The following is a 25,108-nucleotide window of genomic DNA, read 5'->3' on the forward strand; positions in this document are numbered from 1 at the left end:
TGGCCTTTTATGAGTCATCTTAAGCTAGTGTTATCACACATGAGAAAACAAACCCAGTGTTTGTGGCCACTATTGTAAAACAAGCACTGATAAATCTGATTAAAAAAAAATTCTTCTTATAACTGCATGCTTAGAAAATAAAATCATTTTATTTGTCTGAGGAGCAAGTTCGAACTTAAATTTGCATCCATAATAAACATCAATCCATCCATCTATCCATCCATCCTATCTATATTTATCTATCCACGATTTTCCTGGCAACACAATGGGGGCTGCCATGACACCTCCATATTTCCGTTTGCCGGTTTTTCGTTTCCAGTCGCGTTAGATTTGCTGTAGTACTAACTACAACATTATTAAACTACTTTTGGTAAGGACTACATGGTTCAAATATGAGCTCGGGCTCGACGTGTGTCGCTCTCGGGTGCCACAACAACTCAAATAAATTGAAGCTGTTATTGGAAAGTTCGTGCTTTGAACACCAGCGGATTTGTAAACATTGTCCGTGCGCTGCGCCTTACGCGTTACATTCCATAATAATATAATAATAATCATATTAATTATATCAATAATATAATATTTATTAATTAAATAATAATAAAAGATTTATAATATCGTATAATGCAGTTTCACTTTTGCAGAGCGTTGCAGAAATTGGACAAATAACATTTAAATCCGGACACCCAGACAGACACGGATTGTGCAAGTGAATACTGAACGGGTGTAAATACCCTGTTTGTTGTTCCCAGTTCATTGTTTTAGTAAATTAAACAACGCAACGCGTTTTATTCTGTCCCTTCAGCTCCCCTTTCCTGCTTTACATCCACTCATGAACCAATATAAGTATACACTGTTGTAGAAGTAAAAACAATCAACAAATCAGTCGTGATACATTGTTTATTATTTCCAGTGTTTCACAGCTATTAGAATGTTCCTCGGTTGATCCCTACCTTCCACAACTTCCCTTACCCTGCAATGCACGAGTAACCCACCGACTACTCCACTCTCCCTCAGCATTACCCACGCCTGATGTTTACCTTCAGCAATTCCTACGCATGTAAGCCTTCTGTGCTTTTATAGTTCTGTAGCTCCTCACCGTCTACAGCTTCGGAAAAGACGAAATGGTTCACTTATATCAATATAGCTAACCTCATGTCATCTACCCACTCTGTAAGCGTGGAAGGGTGGAGCACTGTCAGAACACGGTCATCACAGCTTCTTAAAATGTCCTTACTGTCAAGTGCTAGGAATTAAGAAAGGACTCAGTTTTAACTCAAACAAAACTGCTTTATTGTTCGGAGTATCAGCTTGCAGAGACACGGAACATGCGAGTGAGCAGGGTGCGTTCCAACAACACACCGAGAGGAGGGAATAAGGGTACACAGTGCACTCGTCTAACAAAATGCATAAATAGACAGTCGCTCTACACTTACTATTCAACCACCGAGTGCTTTTGGCCATGTTTGTTAAAAAAAACTAGTTACGAATGACCACTACTTCTGTCGTTCAGAACGTAAACACTGTAACCGGAAGTCAAAAACCGGCTTCAGCTACGAATCACGGGAAAGGTCAAAGTTCAGGAAAATCGTGGATAATTATAATACTTCTCAAGGCAGCATACAAAGGTTCACCTAGTGCGAATCCTAAATGAACTGTCAGAGGAGTTTTCTATCCAGACAGGTGTTCACCAGGGAGACGTGGCCTCTCCACTACTTTTTAACATTGTGGTGGTCGCCATCATGAGGGAAGTTTTTGAGGGAAAACATGATGTACAGTGAGGACCACTCCCTAACGTACCTTATGTTTGCTGATGACAGCTCAGTTTTTGCCTACAACTATGTAGAAGCCACGGCTATTCTTAATGACCTCGCCAACATCTACAAATCTACGTGGGAAAAACTAAAGTGCTCACAACTGACAGGTCGCAAGCCTCCATTTACCTAAATGGCACTCAAATTGTCCACGAGTTCAAATATCTTGGGTCGCTAGTTCAGAAAAAGAAGGTGGCATCCTTAAAGGATTGGACGGACTGCCACAGAGTTTACCTCACTCAATTGGTGCTTATGAAAGAGGAAGAGTACATCTACAAAGACCAAGGTCTGTCTCTGCTGAACACTGATACTACCAATTCTTCCTTATGGATCATAAAGTTGGACACTGCTATCTATCTAAATGTGGTCACTGATTTACTATGATCCCAATATTAATGTGGATTCTTACACATTGTGTGTAAATAGTGTTGAGGGTGATTTACTAAAAGTGAGCATCAAGAAGTGTGCCAAAACTATATGTACATGTGCCAACTGTTCATGATAGCCAAACCTTTGAGCCATAATAGAGCAACCTGATTACATAAAATATTTGACTAATACTTTTAGTCTACAAGTAGATGTTTAACTATGTTATTTTTGCTGTAAAAGAGCAAAATGGTGTTAAAGGACATTTACATTTGTGGTAAATGAAATTGCAAAAAAAAAAAAAGTGAATTCAAGCAAATAATAAATGGTAATTTCTTTATTTATTAGGATTTTAACGTCATGTTTTACACATATTGGTTACATTCATGACAGGAACGGTAGTTACTGGTTACACAAGATTCATTAGTATGAGCTTCAATGTCAAACACAGTCATGGACAATTTTATATCCAATTCACCTCACTTGCATGTCTTTGTACTGTGGTAGGAAACCGGAGCACCCGGAGGAAACCCATGCAGACACGGGAAGAACATGCAAACTCCACACAGAAAGGACCCAGACTGCCCCACCTGGGAATCAAACTTGGGACCTTCTTGCTGTGAGCCACCGTGCCGCCAATGATAAATGATCAATTTAGTGCTTACTTTTCAAATACACAACACTGCTAAATAAGCTATTTTTATTTGTTATTTTGGACTTGGACGTTTTAAAAACTGACATACTGTAATACTAATATACACCGATCAGCCATAACATTAAGAGCACTTCATTGTTTCTACACTCATTGTCCATTTTATCAGTTCCACTTACCATATACAACCCCTGGCAAAAATTATGGAATCACCACTCTTGGAAGATGTTCTGTCAAATGTTTAATTTTGTAGAAAAAAAATAAATCACAGACATGCCACAAAACTATCATTTTTCAAAATGTCAACCTTCTGGCATTAAGAAACAATAAAAAAAAGAAACAAATATAATAGTTGTGGTCAGTCACAATTGCTTTTTTTAGATCAAGTAGAGGAAAAAAATATGGAATCACTCAAATCTGAGGAAAAAATTATGGAATCACTCTGTAATTTGCAGTTTAAAAACAAAACATCTGCAGCAAATTAGATTTGCTAATTATTCTTCAGTTTAAAAAGAGTGCTTACACCTCGGAGAGCTGTTGCACAAAGCAGATTGTCATGAATCGTGGTTCCAACACAAGATATGTCAGTTGAAACAAATGAGAGGATTATAAAACTCCTTCAAGAAGATAAATCATTGTGGAATGTCGCAAAAGATGTTGGTTGTTCCCAGTAAGCTGTGTTTAAAATCTGGACCAAGTACAAACAAAATGGGGTTGTAAAAGGGAAGCATACTGGTAGACCAAGTAAGACATCAAAGCATCAAGATAGAAAACTTAAAGCAATATGTCTTGAAAACAGAAAATGCACAACAAAACAAATGAGAAACAAGTGGCCGGAAAGTGGAGTCAATGTCTGTGACTGAACTGTAAGAAATCACCTAAAAGAAATGGGATTTACATACAGAAAAGCCAAACAAAAGCCATCATTAACACCTAAAAAGAAAAGAACAAGGTTAAAGTAGGCTAAAGAAAAGCAATCGTGGACTGTGGGTGACTGGATAAAAGTGATCTTCAGTGATGAATCGCGAATCTGCATTGGGCAAGGTGATGATGCTGGAACTTTTGTTTGGTGTCTGTCCAATGAAATTTATGAAGATAACTGCCTAAAGAAAACATGTTAATTTCCACAGTTGTTGATGATATGGGCCTGCATGTCGGGTAAAGGCACAGGGGAGATGGTCTTCAATAAATGCCAAAGTCCACATTGAAATTTTGGACGCTTTTCTTATTCCATCAGTTGAAAGGATGTTTGGTGATGATGACTTCATTTTTCAAGATGATAATGCATCTTGCCATAGGGCAAAGGACATGAAAACTTTCCTTCAAGAAAACATATAATGTCAATGGCATGGCCTGCAAATAGTCCGGATCTCAATCCATTTGAAAATCTCTGGTGGAAATTGAAGAAAATGGTCAATGACAAGGTTCCAACCTGCAAAGCTGATCTGGCAACAGCAAGAGACAGTTGAAGGCAGATTGATGAAGAATACTGTTTGTCATTAGTTAACTCCATGCCTCAGAGAGTTTAAACCATTATAAAAGCCAGAGGTGGTGCAACAAAGTAATAATGGTGCAGTGTTTTCTAATGATTCCATAATTTTTTCCTCAGATTTGAGTGATTCCATATCTTTTTCCTCTACTTGATCTAAAAAAAAGCAATTGTGACTGACCACAACTATTATATTTGTTTCTTTTTTTATTGTTTCTTAATGCCAGAGGGTTGACAGTTTGAGAAATGATGATTGTGGCATGTCTGTGATTTATTTTTTTTCTACAAAATTAAACATTTGAAAGAACATCTTCCAAGAGTGGTGATTCCATAATTTTTGCCAGGGGTTGTAGAAGCACTTTGTAGTTCTACAATTACTGACTGTAGTCCATCTGTTTCTCTGCATGCTTTGTTAGCTCCCTTTCATGTTGTTCTTCAATGGTCAGGACTCTCCCAGGACCACTACAGAGTAGGTATTGGTAGGTATAGGTATCATTCTCAGCACTGCAGTGACAATGACATGGTGGTGGTGTGTTAGTGTGTGTTGTGCTGGTATGAGTGGATCAGACACAGCAGCGCTGCTGGAGTTTTTAAACACCTCACTGTCACTGCTGGACTGAGAATAGTCCACTAACCAAAAAAATCCAGCGAACAGCGCCCCATAGGCAGCGTCCTGTGACCACTGATAAAGGTCTAGAAGAAAACCAACTCAAACAGCAGCAATAAATGAGTGATCATCTCTGACTTTACATCTACAAGGTGGACCAACTAGGTAGGAGTGTCTAATAGAGTGGACAGTGAGTGGACACAGTATTTAAAACCTCCTGCAGCGCTGCTGTGTCTGATCCACTCACACAGCACAACACACACTAACACACCACCACCATGTCAGTGTCACTGCAGTGCTGAGAATGATCCACCACCTAAATAATACCTGCTCTGTGGTGGACCTGACTACTGAAGAACAGGGTGAAAGCAGGTTAAAAAAGTATGTAGAGAAACAGATGGACTACAGTCAGTAATTGTAGAACTACAAAGTGCTTCTATATGGTAAGTAAAGCTGATAAAATGGACAGTGAGTGTAGAAATAAGGAGGTGGTTTTAATGTTATGGCTGATCAGTGTATTCTGCAACCATGGTGCAGTATATGCATTAAATCAGTACTTGCCCTTCACACCTTTTAACTCCAAAACCTTAGTACATTAAGATCATAATGTTTCTAAACATTCCTAAAACAAGGTAATTCCTGCTGTTACCTACAATAATTACAATACATCTGGTATAAACAGTCAATCTCTAACAATACTGACCTTTTTTCTCTCTTTACATGCAGGACATCATAAAGGAACAACAACACATTTGACTGGTAAGTACTGAAACTGAAGTCTCCTTGGGTATATGTTATTAAACTAGTTTTTATTTTATATGCATCTTGCCCATAGCAAAATTTCAACAATTACACATTTTCTTTGCTAAAGTACAGGGCAATTATTTCTTTGATTGGCTCATCATTATTACTTAATCATAATATTAATTAAAATGTTTTTCTTTTCTTTTTTACTAAATTTAGCTTGTGGTTTACACTGCACATCCAGTATTACTTGTCAAAGGCATGCTCTTATAGACAGTAACCACCTTTTAATCAACAGAGAATTTGAAAGTGCCAAATGATCGTAACCCCAATTTGAGATCTCTTTATTTCCCACCTGAGGTCATGAATACTAATACCTTACCTGAAGTTTCCTGTGCAATCCTCCAAGCTTCCATTATAAGCATTATTCTACATTTACATCCAAGCTTTCCAATAATCCCAACAAAATCCTGAATCCCCAGCCTCCATAGATGTACTAAATCCCCTAAACAGAACTGTTTTGTATGCTTAAAGCCATCTGAATGAACTGAAACATGTTCACCCTAGAGAACACCAAGCCACGCCTTGCAGTGGATTGACTGCATGATCAACAACAGTCATCAATCACCTGATACACACACACGGTTCATGCATTTACCCTCACATCTGTGCTGCCAGCGCTCCACTGGACCCAAAAGCACACGGTCATCATAAACGTGCGCTTATTTAATTAAGAAAGCACAAGCTCTGGGCGCTTCTGTCATAAAGCGTCGTGTTGCAGTGTTTGAGTAAAAAGAGAGAAAAAGTGAAATCCTACCAGAGGTGCATTTTAAAATCCCAATTCATTCTTTCTTCTTAGATATTCACACTTGCGTCCTTCTTATGCTAACAATTGTAGCCTAAAAAAGCATTGCATTGCAGGTATTCCTAATAACATCAGTCCAGCTGCTAGAAGAGCAGCATAAAATGACTGTCACTGGTAAAAGTGCTAACCCAAGCTTTAACGTTAAGCTGTGAGTGCTAGAAGATGCGGATTTGAAAAGCAGTAGGTATCAGCTAATCTCTTAATGCAGGAAACAACAGTTTCAGAGACAGTTTTATACTTTCTTTCCATTTGTCACATATGACAAATTTCTTTTTAAAGGTTAATAAGTTAGCTTTTTTTAATTAGATATTAACTGAACTACTGGTAGATGCATAGAACATAAAAAGCACATCCTAAGAGGTACACGAAAAGAGCATTCACTTTGTCATCAGCAAATTGTGAGTTTTAAATAAAAAAAACGTGACTAATCTATAAAACCCATGTTTTTACTCATTATAGATCTTTTAACCCAACCACAAAGTTGCATGTTCTAAAAGTGGGCAGCTCGGTGAGTAGCACTGTCGCCTCACAGCAAGAAGGTCCTGGGTTCGATCCCCATGTGGGGCGGTCCAGGTCCTTTCTGTGTGGAGTTTGCATGTTCTCCCCGTGTCTGTGTGGGTTTCCTTGGGGAGCTCCGGTTTCCTCTTACAGTCCAAAGACATGCAAGTGAGGTGAATTGGAGATACCAAATCGTCTATGACTGTGTTTGACATTAAACTTGAACTGATGAATCTTGTGTAACGAGTAACTACCGTTTCTGTCATTAATGTAACCAAAGTGTAAAACATGATGTTAAAATCCTAATAAATAAATGAATAAATAAAAGAGTAATGTAGTACTGTACATCTCTTGCAACATTGTACTAAATCCTACAGGCTGAATATAGTGGCGTTTATATACACTGCCCTTGGTGCTGATGCAAGGTATGTGCAGGGCTAACAAAGGCTGCAGCACCAATCAGTTTATTTGGGTAAGTGTATATAATATAACATAACATGCACAGCCATACTACTCACAAAAACAGAGGTAGTACAACGTTTACCTTTGTTCAAACAGGGTTTTAGCATATTTGTGTTCTTAGACTGTTGTTTACCTATGAAGTACTTCTGTAGGTAATTCTGGATATGAGCATATGCTAAATAATCAGCTGCACATCTAGCATTTTTAACTACACACATTTTTTAATACACAAATGCATAATTTAGGAGATAAATAGATACACTAGTAAACACTTTAAATATGTAAAATAGGTTAATAGGAAAATCTACAACTCAATGTGTCCAAAGGGGCCAGCTGTAAACAAAGCCTAAATCCACACGTCATGACTGTAGCCCAGATTTTCCGCACGCCGATGAGTTTTGGAGGTCGGCGACAGATGCGCCAGCTTAAATCGGCCTTCGCTCAGGGCACGAAAAACGGCTCTTGATCGCTAGGTGTAAACTGTTAAACGACATAACCTGGCTGCAACACTTTTTTACACTGCAAGATCTGTAGTTGCGATAGGATTATGACTGACAGTGAGTGCGGTGTTGAGCTACAGCTAATGAGAACGCAAGATATGGAGTGAGAGGAAACCTGGGTGAGGAGTTGTAAAAGGCAACAAGTATGGCTACAGAAAAATATTGTTTCTATCAGAATACATCAGCATACACACAAGCTTTACAGTATTTGTGACCTTATTGTCCATTCCAAACCATTTGCTGCATATCAGTGCACAACTGTGATGATTTATTTATTTTTGCTATTTTATTTATGCATTTTTTCCCCTTTTTTCTCCCAATTTAGTGTAGCCAATTTGTCTTTCGCAGCTGGAGACCCCGTCTACGTCCAAGGAAGATATATATTGCCTTACACACTCCCTCCAACACGTGCCCAGTCCACCAACTCCTTTATATTGCACCGCCCCCTGCGTTCCTTTACCTCTGTACAGGCGCCTCAGACTACTAACCAGGATCCTAACACAGCATCGAAGACCCCACCTCTTTTTTAGTCCGATCTTTTTCCACCCAGCAGTGGCCAATTTTGTCTGTTGAAGGCACTGGCAGTTGAGCCTGCTAGGAGGCGCCCAGCCTGGCAAAGCTGAGATTCGAACTCGGGGAGTTCAGAATACCAGCGCTGGTGAACTAGTGGAATATACTGCTGCCCCACCTGGGCACTTTAAATCATTTCTTGGAAGAAAAAAACTTAAGTATAGTCTTAAGTTTGGTTTGCATCACCCACTTGTCACTTTTCGCGTGGGTTTTTGTGACAAAACATAGTTTGGGAGACCATATGAACTCGTCTGCAATTCCACTCTGTAAAAGATTGTGTAATGTGTGACCACCTATCGCTGATCGGTCATGTGATGTGCAAACCACAACGACTTAAAGACTCTTGAATATAGGATATCACGTTGTGTAGTTTGTACAGTACAGTAATCTAATAACATTGAAAGTTATGAAATGTGTCCGTCTCAAAAGTGGTAGCTCAAAAAGTCAACCTGTTGTGGTCAAATGATCGGCAACCTTCTGAATACTAGTCGAGCACCTTAACCAATGAGGTACCACTGCTACTTTTATACAGACCTCCAAAAAATTTTTTTTAAATCATAACTTCACTTATTGCCTCTTTAAGACAGAAAACAAAAACTAGAGCCACCCACCTTTTAGCCTTTTAAGGTGGACAGGCACATCACTCTTAATGCTCTTGCTGTCCTCTTCTGTGGACTGGCGTCTCATTATAACAGGATTATTATGGGCGAGCCAGTCTGCCACCTTACTCTCCGAAGCCATGATAGCTGCCTGCAAACTGCTAAGCTCTTTACTCCCTGGCTGAGATTTCTTGGACCTTGGACGGGACACATGATCCTTAATGGTCACCTTTCCTGGAGAGGTGTTATCGAACTCGATGGTGAATGAGGTGTTGGCCTGGGCAGCCTTGGCGGCCGCTGCACCCTCTGTGTCCTTGGTTGGGACCTCATAGATGCTACCATCTGCCATCTGGCCGTCTTTACTTGGGATCTCGAAGTAGCTGGGTTCAGTGCCTACAGTGCCCAGGCCATTCTCTTTGGATTTCTCAAACCGCTTGGCCTCCTTGGTGTCTGTTGGGCCACAGAAAGGGGGAGACTGGTGATTAGCATAGAGGGTCAGGGGTCATAAGCGGTGTTAAATAAATAAACACGGCCAGCTTTGAACGATGGACTATTAATCCAAATAAGTGTCTGGTGGAGACACTTAAGAGTAAAAGCCTCAGTCCCAGAGTGTGTGCAGTCATAATTCAATTTGGTTAAGGTGTCATGAATTAGCCGGACAGCTAATGACAGCATGTTAAAATACTGTTATAAATGATTGCGTAACTTGATTTTCTAGTAGCAGATGTCTGGTGGCTAACTGTGCAAATGGAAAATATGTTTGTTTTTCCCAAAAGTCTTAGCAAAATTATACAATCTGCTTTTACAAAAAATAATTAATATTAAAAGGGATGCAGTTTTTTTTTCATTCTGTTCTGTACACTTTTTCTTTATGAAAATATTTAGGAAAGACAATTCATGAAGTGGGCAATGAGTTCTCAATCAAGAAAGTCTGACTATTTTACATTTGTATGCAGTAAAAAATGAAATAGAGTTACAATGCCATAGGGGCATTTTAATCATTCGAATGGCATAAGTGATGTAAAACATGACTGCCTGGATCAGTGTTTTTATAGATATGATATACACATGAATATAAAATGATCATGTAGCAGAAACGAAGCTATTAAAAAAAACTTTATCATAGTTCTGATGTACTGAAAACCAGCATCACCAGCAAAAACCTCATTTTTAACTTTCTCTACTTTAAATTTTTTACTTTTTTAAAGTTTTTGAAATTATGCACACTGTACTTGTATTGAATGTTTTGATGAATACAAAGAATGTTACTCTGGGGTACCAGTCAGTAGACAGCATTATTAATTGTATATTTAATTAATCACCAACAACAACAATAATAATACTTATACTGAAAATAATACTGATAATATTAATAATAATACTGATAATAGTAATAACTAATAATAATACTGATAATAGTAATAACTAATAATAATACTGATAATAATAATAATAGTTATTGGTAATAAAAAGAATACTGATAATAATAATACTGATAATAGTAATAACTAACAATAATATTGATGCTAATATTAATAATAATACTGAAAATAATAACAATAATACTGAGAATAATAATAATAGTTATTGGTAATAAAAAGAATACTGATAATAGTAATAACTAATAACAATACTGATAATAATAACAACAATAACACTGAGAATAATAATAATAATAATACTAATACTGAAAATAATAATAATAATAACAATAATACTGATAATAATACTACTGCTAATAATTCTAATAATAATAATTCTTATATAATACAGTATATTATAATAATAATATATCATATACAATATAATATTAATATATAATATAATAATAATAGTAATTATACTGCACATAATAATAATAATTATTATTATAATATAATTATATAATATAATAAATATGAAATATATTAAATGTTTTTGTGCATATTTTATAACGACTCATGAGGTTTATGATGCACTACTTAATACTACTTTTCCCCAGAGTGAAAACAAGGCAAAAAACATGAATAACACCAAAATAATAAATTAATAAAGCAAAAATAAAAGAATAATAAAATAAATATAAATAAATAAAACCATTCAATGAAGCAAATAAAAAAGACACAAAATATTCGTTCAGATTGTCAGAAAATATTTGTCCAGACACACAGTATTTGTCCAGATTGTCTAGTGCTGTCACAACTGTAGATGTTCAAACTGTTTTAAAAATCTTCGTGACCGATAATACCCAACAAACTTACACATGTACTCTTATCTCAACATAAAGGAAATTTAGAGTAGCCAATCCACAGAGGGCCTAGAGGAAGTTGAAGATGAAGAATAGACGAGAAACAAACCCAGGTACCCATGTTGCAGTAAGGCACCCACTCTACCAGCACTATTCCTGGTATCCCAGACATCATTCCTGGTATAAGTATTGTATCAAAAATGTTTTCTTTAAACGTCAATACAAACAGAAAAAGAGAAGTAGGTATTTTTAATGGTACAGTTTTAATTTTAGTTTAATTTAAAAAATCACCAGTTCTAAAAACTGATAAAAAAAAATAATAATCATTTATTTTGCTTTTAATCTGTGCCCTTTATCTGTCCTTCCTAATTTCACACCCAGTCAGAGTAACTTCCTGTTTAAAAAAAATATCCTTGCACTTCCTCTCAGTTTAAACACATTCTTTCATTTTACAAACTAAATCTAACGTAATCGGCACAAATCCAATTGATAATCGTGTCCTCACAAACAACTAAAGATTATAATTTTGGGGAATACACAGTGTTTAAAAAATAAGACTCCTTAATAATAGATGACCTTGCAAACTACAGCACAGATTAGCATAAACTAGATTAATATAACAACAGATGTACATTTAAGATCACTGTATAGAATAATTATATAGTAAGAATACTCACAAGTATGGCATGTGCGGTTTCAGCGGTAGGAAGCAGGGTGGTATAGAATCACCGAGCTGAATGTGAAACCCTTTGGTGACAATCTCCAGCTAAGGGGCTGAGCCTGACTACAAACGAGACTATTCACAGTTCCTCTGTGTTCTGTTCTCTTCCCCTCTTAGCTACACTAGCTGTGCTACCTTTTACTGATGACTTTTTTACTGAGTAACAGCCCTTACCACATCCTAACAGCAGTGGGAGCAAGTGCTTTTATGTGGGAAGCGCTGAACTCTTCTCCGAGCATAACAATAACATACACTGTCTTCTTTGATGGTGGAAAATTGTAATAATTAGCTAAACAATGCCATTAACTGTCCTTGTTGCCCCTGAAAGGTGCATGTGCCAGATATTATCTAAAAAAACTTAAATTGTAACTGGTACTTAAATTAATGAGTGCTGTTACATTTCTGGATATTAAAGAGGCTGTGGAGAGGACTATAACTAAGGCCCTACCTAAGTCACGGCTATAAAAATCATGACGGACCGTGAAATTATCCGTTTCCCGTGTAATATGCAATTTGCTGTGAAATTTAAAATTTAAGGATTGTATTTAGCGATGTAATGTTTTTTTACTCGCGTAACGTTCAAGCGGTTCTAGCAATCCTACGGCAATTCAGTTAGCAATCAATTAGTCAAAATGTCCAAAATGTGGAAGTCTAAAGCAGCTAAAAACACTACTCAGGTAACTGAGTTTGGAAAACTCCCAAACAGTTCTGTGGACGCCCGGGGGAGAGAGAGAGGGGGGGGGGGGGGGGGGGGGGGTTGAGTTAGGTGTTGTATCTGTCTAAACACGGACGAGTATTATTGTCTGATTTGTTTTTTTTTGCATTTCCCCCCCAATTTTCCTCCCAATCTAGTCATATCCAATCACCCTATTGCAGGGGTGTCAAACTCTTTTTCTTTATGCATTTTCTCCCCTTTTTCTCTCTTTTTAGCGCGTCCAATTGCCCGATTGCTTCATGCTTCCTCTCCACCAATGCCGATCCCTGCTCTGACTGAGGAGAACGAAGCTAACCCACGCCCCCTCCGACATGTGGCCAGCATGCCTTTTGACGAGTGTAGTGCAGCTCAGCGTTGTGTACGGAGAGACACACCCTGAGAGCACTCTTTTCTCATCTCTGTGCAGGCACCATCAGCCAGCAGAGGTCGTAATTGCACCAGTCATGAGAGAGAGACCCCATCCGGCTTAGTCCCGCCCATATCTGAACAACAGGCCAGTCGTTGTCCATGTTGCCGCTCAGCCTTAGCCGGCAGGCAGAGCTGAGATTCGATACGATGTATTCGAGATCCAGCTCTGGTTCCAGCGTGTGTTTTTACCGCTGCCACCGGGCCACATCTGCATTATGGTGGCCCTCAAAGGACCGATTGTAATGAGAATTAACTTCTATTTATTATTTTTTTATGCTACTGACTTTACCCCACGTTCTTTTGCCGCTAAAACATAAAAGTGACATGGCTTAAAGGCGCAGATGTCCCAATAAATTATAAGTACATCTCTGTGACTACTCGAACCATCACAACAATCATACTTCTTTTAAGCTCTCGCGGGCCACATAAAATGATGTGGGGGGCTGGATTTTTACCCTGGTTTGGGAGAGCGAGACTGACACCCCCCCAACATGTGTGCAGTAGCCGACTGCATCTTTTCATCCACATGAGGCAAGTTCATATGTGGATCAGCTTTGTGTACGAAGAGCCACACCTTGATCCCATTATCCTTTGTCTCTGTGCAGGAGCCATCAATCAGCCAGCAAAGGTCGTAATTGCATCAGTTATGAGGTCCCTTCCGGTATCCCCCAAACAACAGGCAATCGTTGTTAGTGTAGGGGCGAATGGCAGAGCTGAGTTTCGAACCGATGAATTTTAAATGTCAGCTCTGGTGCGCTAGCGGATTTTTACCGCTGCGCCACCTGAGTGCCCTCACTGGATGTTTTAGGTTTACAACCATTAAGGTAGGCTATGCTGTGTATTGTAGCTTCTATATATTCTATCATTTTAATTATGTGTTATTTAATGACTGCTGTGAAATGTGGCACGTGAAATCTTTGATTTTTGAAAAATGAGGTCCATGAAATGAAGCACATTTTCCTGTGACTTTAATAGGGCCCTATTTATAAAACAACTTTATAAGTTAACAAATGAATGTAAACGCATGTAAAACAAACTCACTTTATTTGTAGACTATTAATGACATGTTAACTGCTACATTAATAATACACAGTGTGCAGCACATACACTGTATGGCCAAAAGTATTCTATATGGACACTAAGCTTGATGGACATCCCAACAAACGTTATCTTTTTCTTTTCAGAGAAGACTTTTGACTGAATGGGCACAATGGGGACAATAAGGCCTTACAGTAAGGTTTACAATAAGTATAGGATCCACTTTTTGTGTGTCTACAGCAGACACTGCTCAGTTGAACACCCTGCAGTATTGGGTCTGGGTAATCCCCAATCCTATTAATCTTGGACAGCAAAAGTTAATAGAATTGTACACACACACACACAAACTAATCACAACACACAACAACCTAGCTTAGACTGTTTTAGAGCCTACTTTCAGCATTTTGCATATATTTTACTTCAATTTTGGTGATAATTTCTTGCATTTGCTAAATTAGTTCCTCTACTGCTTTATTTTTTTTATGGTTGCATTTATGCCAAGTTTTACTCAGTCAGCAGTGCTGAGAGTAAACCAAACTCAGACCAGATGTGCAGTGCTGTATCTACTATGTTGAAAATCAGCCAGCAGTGCTGACTCAGTGCTGGATTTGAGCCAGATTGGCTCAGATCCTCCGGTGGGTGGTGAGTAGTCATTGTACTATGTTGGCTACTCTACACGCTACATGTCTAAGCCCATTACTAAATGATCCATTACCAATCACTATTTCAATATAAAAATAGTTCCACATTATTTCTAGCAGATTCATGCAGTTAGTGCTGAAATCCAGCTTTACATGGAGTCCTTACCCCAATCGGCATGCTGTATGTCAGTTCTATGTAGAAATGTCACTAAGTTCTCTGGGCTCAAGCTCATCTCAGATGGACCACAAGACAATGGAAAGGTGTGCTGTGGTCATATACGTCCACGCCCCAGCTTGTTTTAAGGAAAACGAATGTCAAGTTCTCCAAGGACAAAAAAGATCATCCTGTCATTAGTGAAAAGTGCAGAAGCCAAGACCTGTCATGGTATGTGTGAAGGTACCACTGACATGGAGCAGAAAAGTTTAGCCCTACAAATCCTCAGTTTCTTAGGTTTAGATATTTGAACTGCAACTGTAATTTATTTAAATTCATTAGATGTTTTTTTTTTTTTTTAAATATGTTAAATACATATTTCCAGCAGTTGAAACACAATGCCCTATTTTAAACAAAAAGGTCATCTTAACCCTTTAATGGTGTCACCAAGAAAATAATGTTTAACAAGTTATTTTTTTGCATTTATTAGTTTTTTGGGACTATACCAACAACAAACAATTCATATTTTTTACTAGTGCATACAGTATTTTTTATGAGCCTCTATTAAACAGTTGAGATGATCACAAAAATGATGCAAATTTCGTGGATGATTTTTCATCTGCTATCTTCAAGTTGACATACAGCTGTTTTCTTAAAACCATCTACTAATATTTTTTAGTTTAACACGTCCTCCAAGGAGTAGATACGACCCAAACAAGATTATTTAAATACAGCTTATTTTAACTCAAGTATTTAGACTCAAATTAAGCTTAACCAGGGTTAAAGGATTAAATATAATCTTACAAATTTAATACAGAATGTTTAAACAATTGCTACATTGATTATAAAGGAAACATTAAACACAAAATTAGTTTTTTTGTGACTGTCAAGATAAGAATCAGTGCTTATGTGACTTTGTACTGTGATTAATGACTTTAAAGTAACAGTAACGTAGTTACAGTAAAATTCTGCAGTAGAAGAGGACTAAAAACAGTCTGATCAAAACACTAAAACTAGTTTTTTTTTTTTAAATAGATACTGTCAAATATGCCATAAACTAACAAACTGTAATACAATAACTTTCAATTTTTTTTTTACTTTTAATGATTTTGTCAATCAGTTGCTCCCCTTGTTTATAATATTTTTTTCAATACACTCAACATGATGTCAGTATCAGACAGTGGCGTATCATGTTTTATACACTTTGGTTACATTCATGACAGGACAGGTAGTTACTTATTACACAAGATTCATCAGTTTATGTTTAATGTCAAACACAGTCATGGACAATTTTATATCTCCAAATCACCTCATTTGCATGTCTTTGGACTGTGGGAGAAAACCGGAGCTCCTGGAGGAAACCCATAAAGACGGAAGAAGAACATATAAACTGCACACAGAAAGGACCCAAACCGCTCTACCTGGGAATCGAACCCAGAGCCTTCTTGCTGTGATGCAACAGTGCTAGCCACCGAGCCACAATGCCACCCCGCACTTACACTGTTGTATGTACCACTGAATGCTGCCTCGTTATGATTTCAAAGTAATGTTAATGGTAAAATAATGGAATTCAGGTCTCACCTGTCCCAGAAGCCTCCTGTTTCTTCCCTGCTATCTTACTCTCTTGCTTAAATGAGTTCTCATCATCAGCATCACCGTCACCCCACCAAGACGGCTGTCCATACAATGGTGTTCCTCTATGCAGGGCTGCAGTGTCCCCTACAACAAGATATGGTCATTTCATCAGCCCACTCTACACGAGTTGGAAAACAATCCCTTAACTATAGTTGTGCTTATACAAATGAGGCAAAAACACATAATCTAACCGACTTTGTATTGCTTGCATACATTTTTCTTCCAGAGACACAATTTACTCCACGTGTCATGATGAGATATGATGAGACACATGCCAGTACACAAAATTTATCAATGAATTATGAAGCTGTGTATCTTATTACCTTTGCTTTGAAAATTTGGTAGATGGTGCCTGGGTTACGCTTTACTCTTGGGTTACTCTTTATTTAAACTCTGCAGAGGGTTATTCTTTCAAGTTCAAAACAGTGACATGTTCAGGTGTCCTGCAGACACAATTCTCTGTGTCTGAGGAAGGGAAGATCAGACAGCATGTCTCATCATTAGGGATGAGAGATTGAGATTGTTTGGGCATGTGCAGAGGAGGAATGAGAGTTATATCAGAAGAAAAAGGATGCTGTGGATGGAGCCACCAGGCATGAGGAGTAGTGGAAGACCAATAAGGAGGTTTATGGATGTGGTGAGGGAGGACATGGGACAGAGGAGGATGGTCAGGACAGGGCAAGATGGAGCTGAGTTATTCGCTGTGGTGGGAATTGGTGTCCATTAACATATATTATGCAGATACTTTATATAGCTGCAGACTATTTAACAAGTGGCTCATTGATCTATAAAACAATAAATCATTTAGTTTGTTGTATGGTGAGCAGTGCACTCAGTGAGCTGGGGCACTGGGAAGCACAAGCACTGGCAGTTATCAGGGTTAAATAACCAGGTGGCAAAGTGATAGCCAACCACTCTTCCTTTTCTTTTCAATAAAACAGAGCTATGGGTGTAGGGTCTGTCAATGACCTATAATTACCCACCTAACCCTTGCTTCAGCCATGCAACATAATTATACAGGGTTAAATATAAACTGCTGCTTTAGAAACTACATGTGTAAGGCATGGTGAGGGTTAGCTTCACTACAAATGCCATGTTAGGTAATTATGTTGCCTATTGTGTATAAGTCTGCATCTGAAGTACTTAAGGTACACCTAAACATTGGTGGTTATTTCAAATACATGTTTTATCTAATTGTGTTAAACTTATAAATGTAAAAGATACATTTAATATCTGACAGTGTGATTGTTCTACAAAAAATGTGTGTACTCTTTTATCACATTATGATAAAAGAGTAACTACAAGCATTAGAAACCCTTTTACAAGATCACTCGAGAATAAAAAACATGCTGGATAAAAGAAGTGCTGAGCAGACAAAACTATGACATAAAACGATGCTGGGTCCCAGAACACTGCGGTATTTCTGAAACTAAACAGCAGTTAAACTGGCAAGAAAGATCCCAAACACCCAATTAATGGTTTATAAACTCTTCCCAATGGATGTAGAAGTCCCTGATAAGCACATACATAAAGAAGTTATGGCAAACAGAATGGGATAATCAGACCGGAAACACCTTTTAATCAAAGCCCCAGATACAAATGTATCCAACAAATATTTCCAATACAGACATCCATGACACAAACATTTAAATACCCAAAAAGTCCTCAGGTTCCTTACAAAAACAGGACTGAAACAAAAGAACTAAAGTCAAGTTAAGGACCGCTGCATAAACTCTAATCAAATATAATAGAACCAAAAGAATAACGTGTCCTGCTATGAATATAACCTCAATGTAACCGTGGCATTAAAAGCCCAAACAAAGAAACAATAAAGACTACATGCAGATGTATGTAACAGTTCATCATGCTATTTTTAATATCAGTGCTATACCCAGTTTGTCTAAATTAAATCATTTATATTGTACATAAATTTAACAAAAGTACCCAGCGGACTGTACCTAGCATTTTTTCATCTGCTTTGCAGGTTTCGGCAGGTTTAACAGAAGTCTCAGTCACAGGATCTGCAGCTCTGGCCTCGGCACCTTTGCTTTCTGCACTTGCAGCAGCTGTGGGAGACTTGGCTGCTTTGGGTGAGTCTGACTGGCTGACCGGTTTCTGTCCCAGCTGAAGCTGACTAGTGAACTTTTCATGCTTAAAGACAAACAGAATATAAAATGTAAAGTCAGAGACACTAACTGTTGTTTTTATACATTTAGATGTATAGAACATGAAAAACTAATAATATGACAGTGAATTTAAATTAATAGCTAATCACAACTGTGTAGATGCCTGACCAGCTGATAGCACCACAGCATAGCTGAGATTCAAACCCTAAATCTCACAGGTAGTGTGCTAATGTGTTTGATCACTGCACTATCCATGTTTGTAACAGTACTATTTAAAAGAGTACTTATTTAAATGATTATGCAAGTTTACATCATTTTATGTACTATTACTTTTACAAAGCTGTCATGTAAATAAACTTAGTAGAAGTACTGTTCATTTAAAATGAATAAGTAAAAAGTAAAAATGCCATTATTTACTTATAAAAATAATAAAAAATAATGGCATGTAAAGGTTCTCTGGTACTGTAAACTTACTTAATAGAGGTACTGCTGATTAAACAATTACTAACATAGAGGTATTGTGTGCACTTAGATTCCTTTTATACATAAAGTCTTAATCAAAAGTAAAACAAAAATGAAATGCTGTGTGTAAATAAAATAGTACATTCTGTATGGGAAACACAGTTAAATCCTATTGTTCATTTCAACGAATGCCAAAATTACTACTTGAAATAAATGAAATATAAAAAGTAACGTCATTAAAATATTTGAAGGTTAATTAAAAAAAAAAAAAGAAAAGAAAAAAAAAATATATATATATACAGTATATATACAGGGGTTGGACAAAATAACTGAAACACCTGGTTTTAGACCACAATAATTTATTAGTATGGTGTAGGGCCTCCTTTTGCGGCCAATACAGCGTCAATTCGTCTTGGAAATGACATATACAAGTCCTGCACAGTGGTCAGAGGGATTTTAAGCCATTCTTCTTGCAGGATAGTGGCCAGGTCACTACGTGATGCTGGTGGAGGAAAACGTTTCCTGACTCGCTTCTCCAAAACACCCCAAAGTGGCTCAATAATATTTAGATCTGGTGACTGTGCAGGCCATGGGAGATGTTCAACTTCACTTTCATGTTCATCAAACCAATCTTTCACCAGTCTTGCTGTGTGTATTGGTGCATTGTCATCCTGATACACGGCACCGCCATTGGATGCACATGGTCCTCCAGAATGGTTCGGTAGTCCTTGGCAGTGACGCGCCCATCTAGCACAAGTATTGGGCCAAGGGAATGCCATGATATGGCAGCCCAAACCATCACTGATCCACCCCCATGCTTCACTCTGGGCATGCAACAGTCTGGGTAGTACGCTTCTTTGGGGCTTCTCCACACCGTAACTCTCCCGGATGTGGGGAAAACAGTAAAGGTGGACTCATCAGAGAACAATACATGTTTCACATTGTCCACAGCCCAAGATTTGCGCTCCTTGCACCATTGAAACCGATGTTTGGCATTGGCACGAGTGACCAAAGGTTTGGCTATAGCAGCCCGGCCGTGTATATCGACCCTGTGGAGCTCCCGACGGACAGTTCTGGTGGAAACAGGAGAGTTGAGGTGCACATTTAATTCTGCCGTGATTCTGGCAGCCGTGGTTTTATGTTTTTTGGATACAATCCGGGTTAGCACCCGAACATCCCTTTCAGACAGCTTCCTCTTGCGTCCACAGTTAATCCTGTTGGATGTGGTTTGTCCTTCTTGGTGGTATGCTGACATTACCCTGGATACCGTGGCTCTTGATACATCACAAAGACTTGCTGTCTTGGTCACAGATGCGCCAGCAAGACGTGCACCAACAATTTGTCCTCTTTTGAACTCTGGTATGTCACCCATAATGTTGTGTGCATTGCAATATTTTGAGCAAAACTGTGCTCTTACCCTGCTAATTGAACCTTCACACTCTGCTCTTACTGGTGCAATGTGCAATTAATGAAGATTGGCCACCAGACTGGTCCAATTTAGCCATGAAACCTCCCACACTAAAATGACAGGTGTTTCAGTTATTTTGTCCAACCCCTGTATATACACTGATCAGCCATAACATTAACACGACCTCCTTGTTTCCACACTCACTGTCCATTTTATCAGTTCCACTTACCATATAGAAGCACTTTATAGCTCTACAATTACTGACTGTAGTCCATCTGTTTCTCTACATACTTGTTTTAGCCTGCTAAAAGGACGCTGTCCACAGGGCACTGTTGGCTGGATATTTTTGGTTGGTGGACTATTCTCAGTCCAGCAGTGACAATGAGGTGTTAAAAACTCCATCAGCACTGCTGTGTCTTATCCACTCATACCAGTACAACACACACTAACCCACCACCACAATGTCAGTGTCACTGCAGTGCTGAGAATGACCCACCACCCAAATAATACCTACGTATATGTATGTATACACGGCCAGGGTGCATATACTTTTGCATACTGGTATATTAAGTAAATGTCAAATACGAGAAATAGATAAATCACTTTTAAAAACTTACACTGCATTTGCAGCTGCTCATTACCTTCACATGTTAGATTATTGAGAGATACATATGAATAATACCTCTTTCTAGTATTTAAAAAACCTGTTTGAAAATTTATATACAATGAGCAAAATATTTTAAACAAACTGCTAAATACTTAAGTCAAGTTATCGATCTGCTACATTTTACATTCTGAGGTAAACGGAGGAATTAATATTAATTCATAAATAAATAAATAGCCATTACCTTTAGAGCTTCCTCTGGAACATGAAGTTCTCCACGCACCACAGTGAACAAGTTGGTATGTAAGACAGGTTAAGGGAGAAGAATAACTAACTCATCAGTGAACTCAAAAACAAACACACACACAAAAGCTGAAGGACAACAAAAGACGCGCTGTAAAAAAAAAAAAACGACACACAATGAAATACAGACTCCAGTACAACACAGTTTCTATAGGAGTTTGGAAAAAGGATATCATATCCAAACCGTAGTTTATCATCGATCTTCAGAGTGATATACATTTGCTCCTGGATTCGGACATCGTTCACAAATGTCTGAAAACAGATCAAAACCTTTTCTTACTTCTAAAAAAACATTTATCACTAAGCATTAGAAGAAATTCATATCTGCCTACTGGTGGATAAACAGAGAGTTTTAGAGAGCTACACATGCCTTAGGAAATCGTTTCTTTTCTGCTCCAAAACCACAATTATGCTGAGGTTTCATGGATAAAGTTACATGGTACTAAATCAGTGCCTCTTTATTTTAAGATTATTTTAAATCCAGTACTTATCAGTACAAAGGAATTATGTTGCTGAGATTTGTTTGAGATTCTAACTTCAAATCCTTCAGCACAGTAACACTGTTGAATCCCATTACTGCAGACGAGTCGTGCTTAAGTCCCTTGTTAAAATCTTCAAATGGCCGCGCCTTCTACACAGCATATACAAACCTAAATCTGCTGTCACATAGGGCATGACCTCATAAACTCTTTAGTCCTGTGTGTATGTGTGTGTGTGTGAATGTGATTGGTTTCAAATGTCAGATTCTCCCTGCAGCAGAGCTGGAAAAACAGCAGGGAGAGGATTCCACACTGACAAAGCACTTTCACCATAGACGAGTTTAGTTTCCTGTTTGAAGCGTCTTTTATCTTATTACATAACAAAACGTGAAAAGAAATTAAAAATAGTGCTGTACTCGATGACCGGGAAGGGGGGCCTGAGTGTGTGTGGGTTATTCTGTTGCTGATTCAAAGTTCTTCAGTCCCACAAATCCTTAGCTGAAGATATATGAGACAAAAACGTCTACTGGGTAACTAAAGCACAACAGAGATATATGACAAAGCCCCTCGTCTAAGAGAAACCAGAATTAGTACAGCAGTACAGTGTTTCCTGCCCCAACCGGGCAGGAAGCGGAATTCCAAAGCATGACTCCACAGGAAAAGCTGTGGGTCAGACTTCCTGTTTGAGAAACTGTGTCATACCATATTGGCTGCAGACAAAAAGGAGACTCAATAAAAATAATACCGTACCAATGACTAAGACAAAGCAAAATTTAGCAACTATAAAACATCAGTGCTTATTTACAACCACAATAACAAATAGCTGGGAGAGTAGGAAAAGCACACACAGCAATCATTACATTTTTAACCTGTATTAAAATATAAAGAAAAGATATTCACACGGATATCCTTCATTATTCACAGATGTACAGTGGTACCTTATAACTCGACGTCCCCTAAACTCGAAATGTTTACAACTCGACGCCCTTTGTCGAGACATTTGTACCATTAAACTCAAAGTTTCCCTTAAACTCGACGTGTGCGCATCTGTCGCTTTGTTTAGCGCTCGGCTTGAGCGGTGTGGTAAAGCGTCATCAAAGTGCAAATATGAGACGAATCTGCATTTGTGTGGAATAACTGTCAAATTCACTGTGAAAGCGTCCACATGTATCTGTGTTTAGCTGGATTCTTTTCCTGTTTCACTTTTAAACTTGTGTTATAGCTCGTGGTGCTGAGAAAGTGTAAGAACTAGCTTTTTTCGAAAGAGTCTGAAAGACTTCTCATTAAAAAAAGCTTAATGTGACTTAATATATTAAAAGAATGACATCGGAACACTAAACCTCTCTTAATTATTACTGCTCATAAGTTCTCTCCACTAATGAAATTCCTTGCTGGTTGTTTTAGTACAGTAAGTCACATTAAGCTTTGTGCACCACCACACTCCATAGGAAATAACAGTACAGCAGCGCAAAATTGATCAAGCATCTCCACAATTAAGAAGCATAAGGAAACAATAAAGAATTGAAAGTAAAGAGCAGGTTTATTGTATTTAACTGTTTTTAATTGTATTCAGTGTTTTTATATTATATTTGTGTTTTTTCAGTGTATAAGTGTCAAAAAAAATCTCATTATTTTACATTAGCCTAAAATATATGCAGTTGCACGGGACCATGGAACACATTAACAGGTTTTCCATACATCATTATGGAAAAAATACCTTGAAACTCAACGCCAGTCCCAGAACCAACCAACGTCAAGTTTCAAAGCACCACTGTACTGTACTTCTTTTCTTGTGTACATTTCGTTACAGCACCTATCTGACTCTTTACTATAACAATAACAATAACATTTAAAATGATTGGTTTTGGCTACATTTGCTTACTATTAATAATTAGCAGTAATTAGATAAAAATAGGGCTTGTTATCCTTGACTGGTGTTATCTTACCCCGTTAAGACTCCCCAAATCCTTCACTTTGTGCTCGTCACTGGCTGACTCATAGTTGATCACAGCATGCTGTTTGTCCACACTGCGAGACTGCAAAAACAAATAACAATCAAAGGAGTTAGAGAAGACAGGCATTATTAAAATAATATCATTACATTATTAAATACAGCAGAATCTAAAAAGGTATTGCATATTTGGGTTTTTTTGGGAAATATGAAGGAGAATGCTAATCTTATCTAACAGCTATGATTCTTGCTTAACAAATAAAATTCTTAATCTGAAGAGTATTGCCCCCCCCCCTGAAAATTTTTAATTCATGTGTTTCAGCCACAAAAATGCTGTAATAAATCAATTAAATTAAGAAAATTATATGCTTTCAACTTTGCAGCAACAGTTTAGGGAAGACCCTTTCCTGTGCCCCTGTGCACTTTCAAGGTACATAAAGACCTTGGTTTAAATGAAATTCCAGTGGCCTGCACAGAGCCCTGACTTCAGCCCCACTGAACAGTTTTGGAATGAACTTAAACATTAATTGAGGCTTTCTCGACCAAAAAGCACAAACTCTCTCTGACATAAGTCAAAGGCATTCTCAGAAGAGTGAAAAATAACACAGCAGTGACTCTAATTTAATACCATTTGTTTTAGAAATTTAATGATCATCAAGCTTGTGGTTGCTCAAGATGTCCTTTTTGGTCATACAGTGTATGTTTGTCAAAAGATCCTGGGGACATTAAATCTTATGATAGAAAAAGATAAACTGGTTACAAAAGAAAGCTTTTTTTATGCCTTCCACATGATAGAGATTTCAGGACCAAGTCTTGTGTTTCTAAAATCAACTCAATAACTTAAAAAAAGCAACACCAATCTATGATGCTAATATCAATATTAAATCCTGGCACATGAATAACTACACCACCATATAAACAAACTTCTAATATTAACTCAGTCCTATAATCAATGTTTTATTTATGTAATTTCTATTAATATATCACATTACATGATATATTAATGTAATATATATGTAATATAATGTTGAGTTACGAACGGTTTACCATACAAACATTTCGGGTTACGAACG

General features: G+C 37.8%; 1 protein-coding gene and 1 long non-coding RNA gene across 16 annotated transcripts in view; one reads left to right on the forward strand and one right to left on the reverse strand.

The window, feature by feature from the left end:
* Positions 1-25,108, reverse strand: part of cep170aa (centrosomal protein 170Aa) — a 75,647-nt gene that overhangs the window by 26,939 nt on the left and 23,600 nt on the right. For 12 of the 13 annotated variants that reach the window (XM_062995998.1, XM_062995997.1, XM_062995996.1 and 9 more), the window contains exons 3-8: positions 24,031-24,120; positions 21,776-21,857; positions 21,547-21,602; positions 18,661-18,853; positions 16,649-16,786; positions 9,176-9,613 (exon numbers count right to left, since the gene is read on the reverse strand). In XM_062995998.1, the coding sequence (XP_062852068.1) occupies positions 9,176-9,613; positions 16,649-16,786; positions 18,661-18,853; positions 21,547-21,602; positions 21,776-21,857; positions 24,031-24,120 (997 nt within the window). Of the gene's footprint in view, positions 1-9,175; positions 9,614-12,067; positions 12,143-16,648; positions 16,787-18,660; positions 18,854-21,546; positions 21,603-21,775; positions 21,858-24,030; positions 24,121-25,108 lie in introns of those variants that run through there. The other variant, XM_062995999.1, reaches the window with a different exon arrangement.
* LOC134315072 (uncharacterized) overlaps positions 2,012-25,108 on the forward strand; it is a 38,012-nt gene continuing 14,915 nt past the window's right edge. For 2 of the 3 annotated variants that reach the window (XR_010012461.1, XR_010012460.1), the window contains exons 1-3: positions 2,012-2,097; positions 5,652-5,684; positions 18,687-18,792. This is a non-coding gene — a long non-coding RNA (uncharacterized LOC134315072). Of the gene's footprint in view, positions 2,098-5,651; positions 5,685-13,942; positions 14,059-18,686; positions 18,793-25,108 lie in introns of those variants that run through there. The other variant, XR_010012462.1, reaches the window with a different exon arrangement.

Source organism: Trichomycterus rosablanca, chromosome 5, assembly GCF_030014385.1.
Source record: "Trichomycterus rosablanca isolate fTriRos1 chromosome 5, fTriRos1.hap1, whole genome shotgun sequence".
NCBI lineage: Eukaryota > Metazoa > Chordata > Actinopteri > Siluriformes > Trichomycteridae > Trichomycterus > Trichomycterus rosablanca.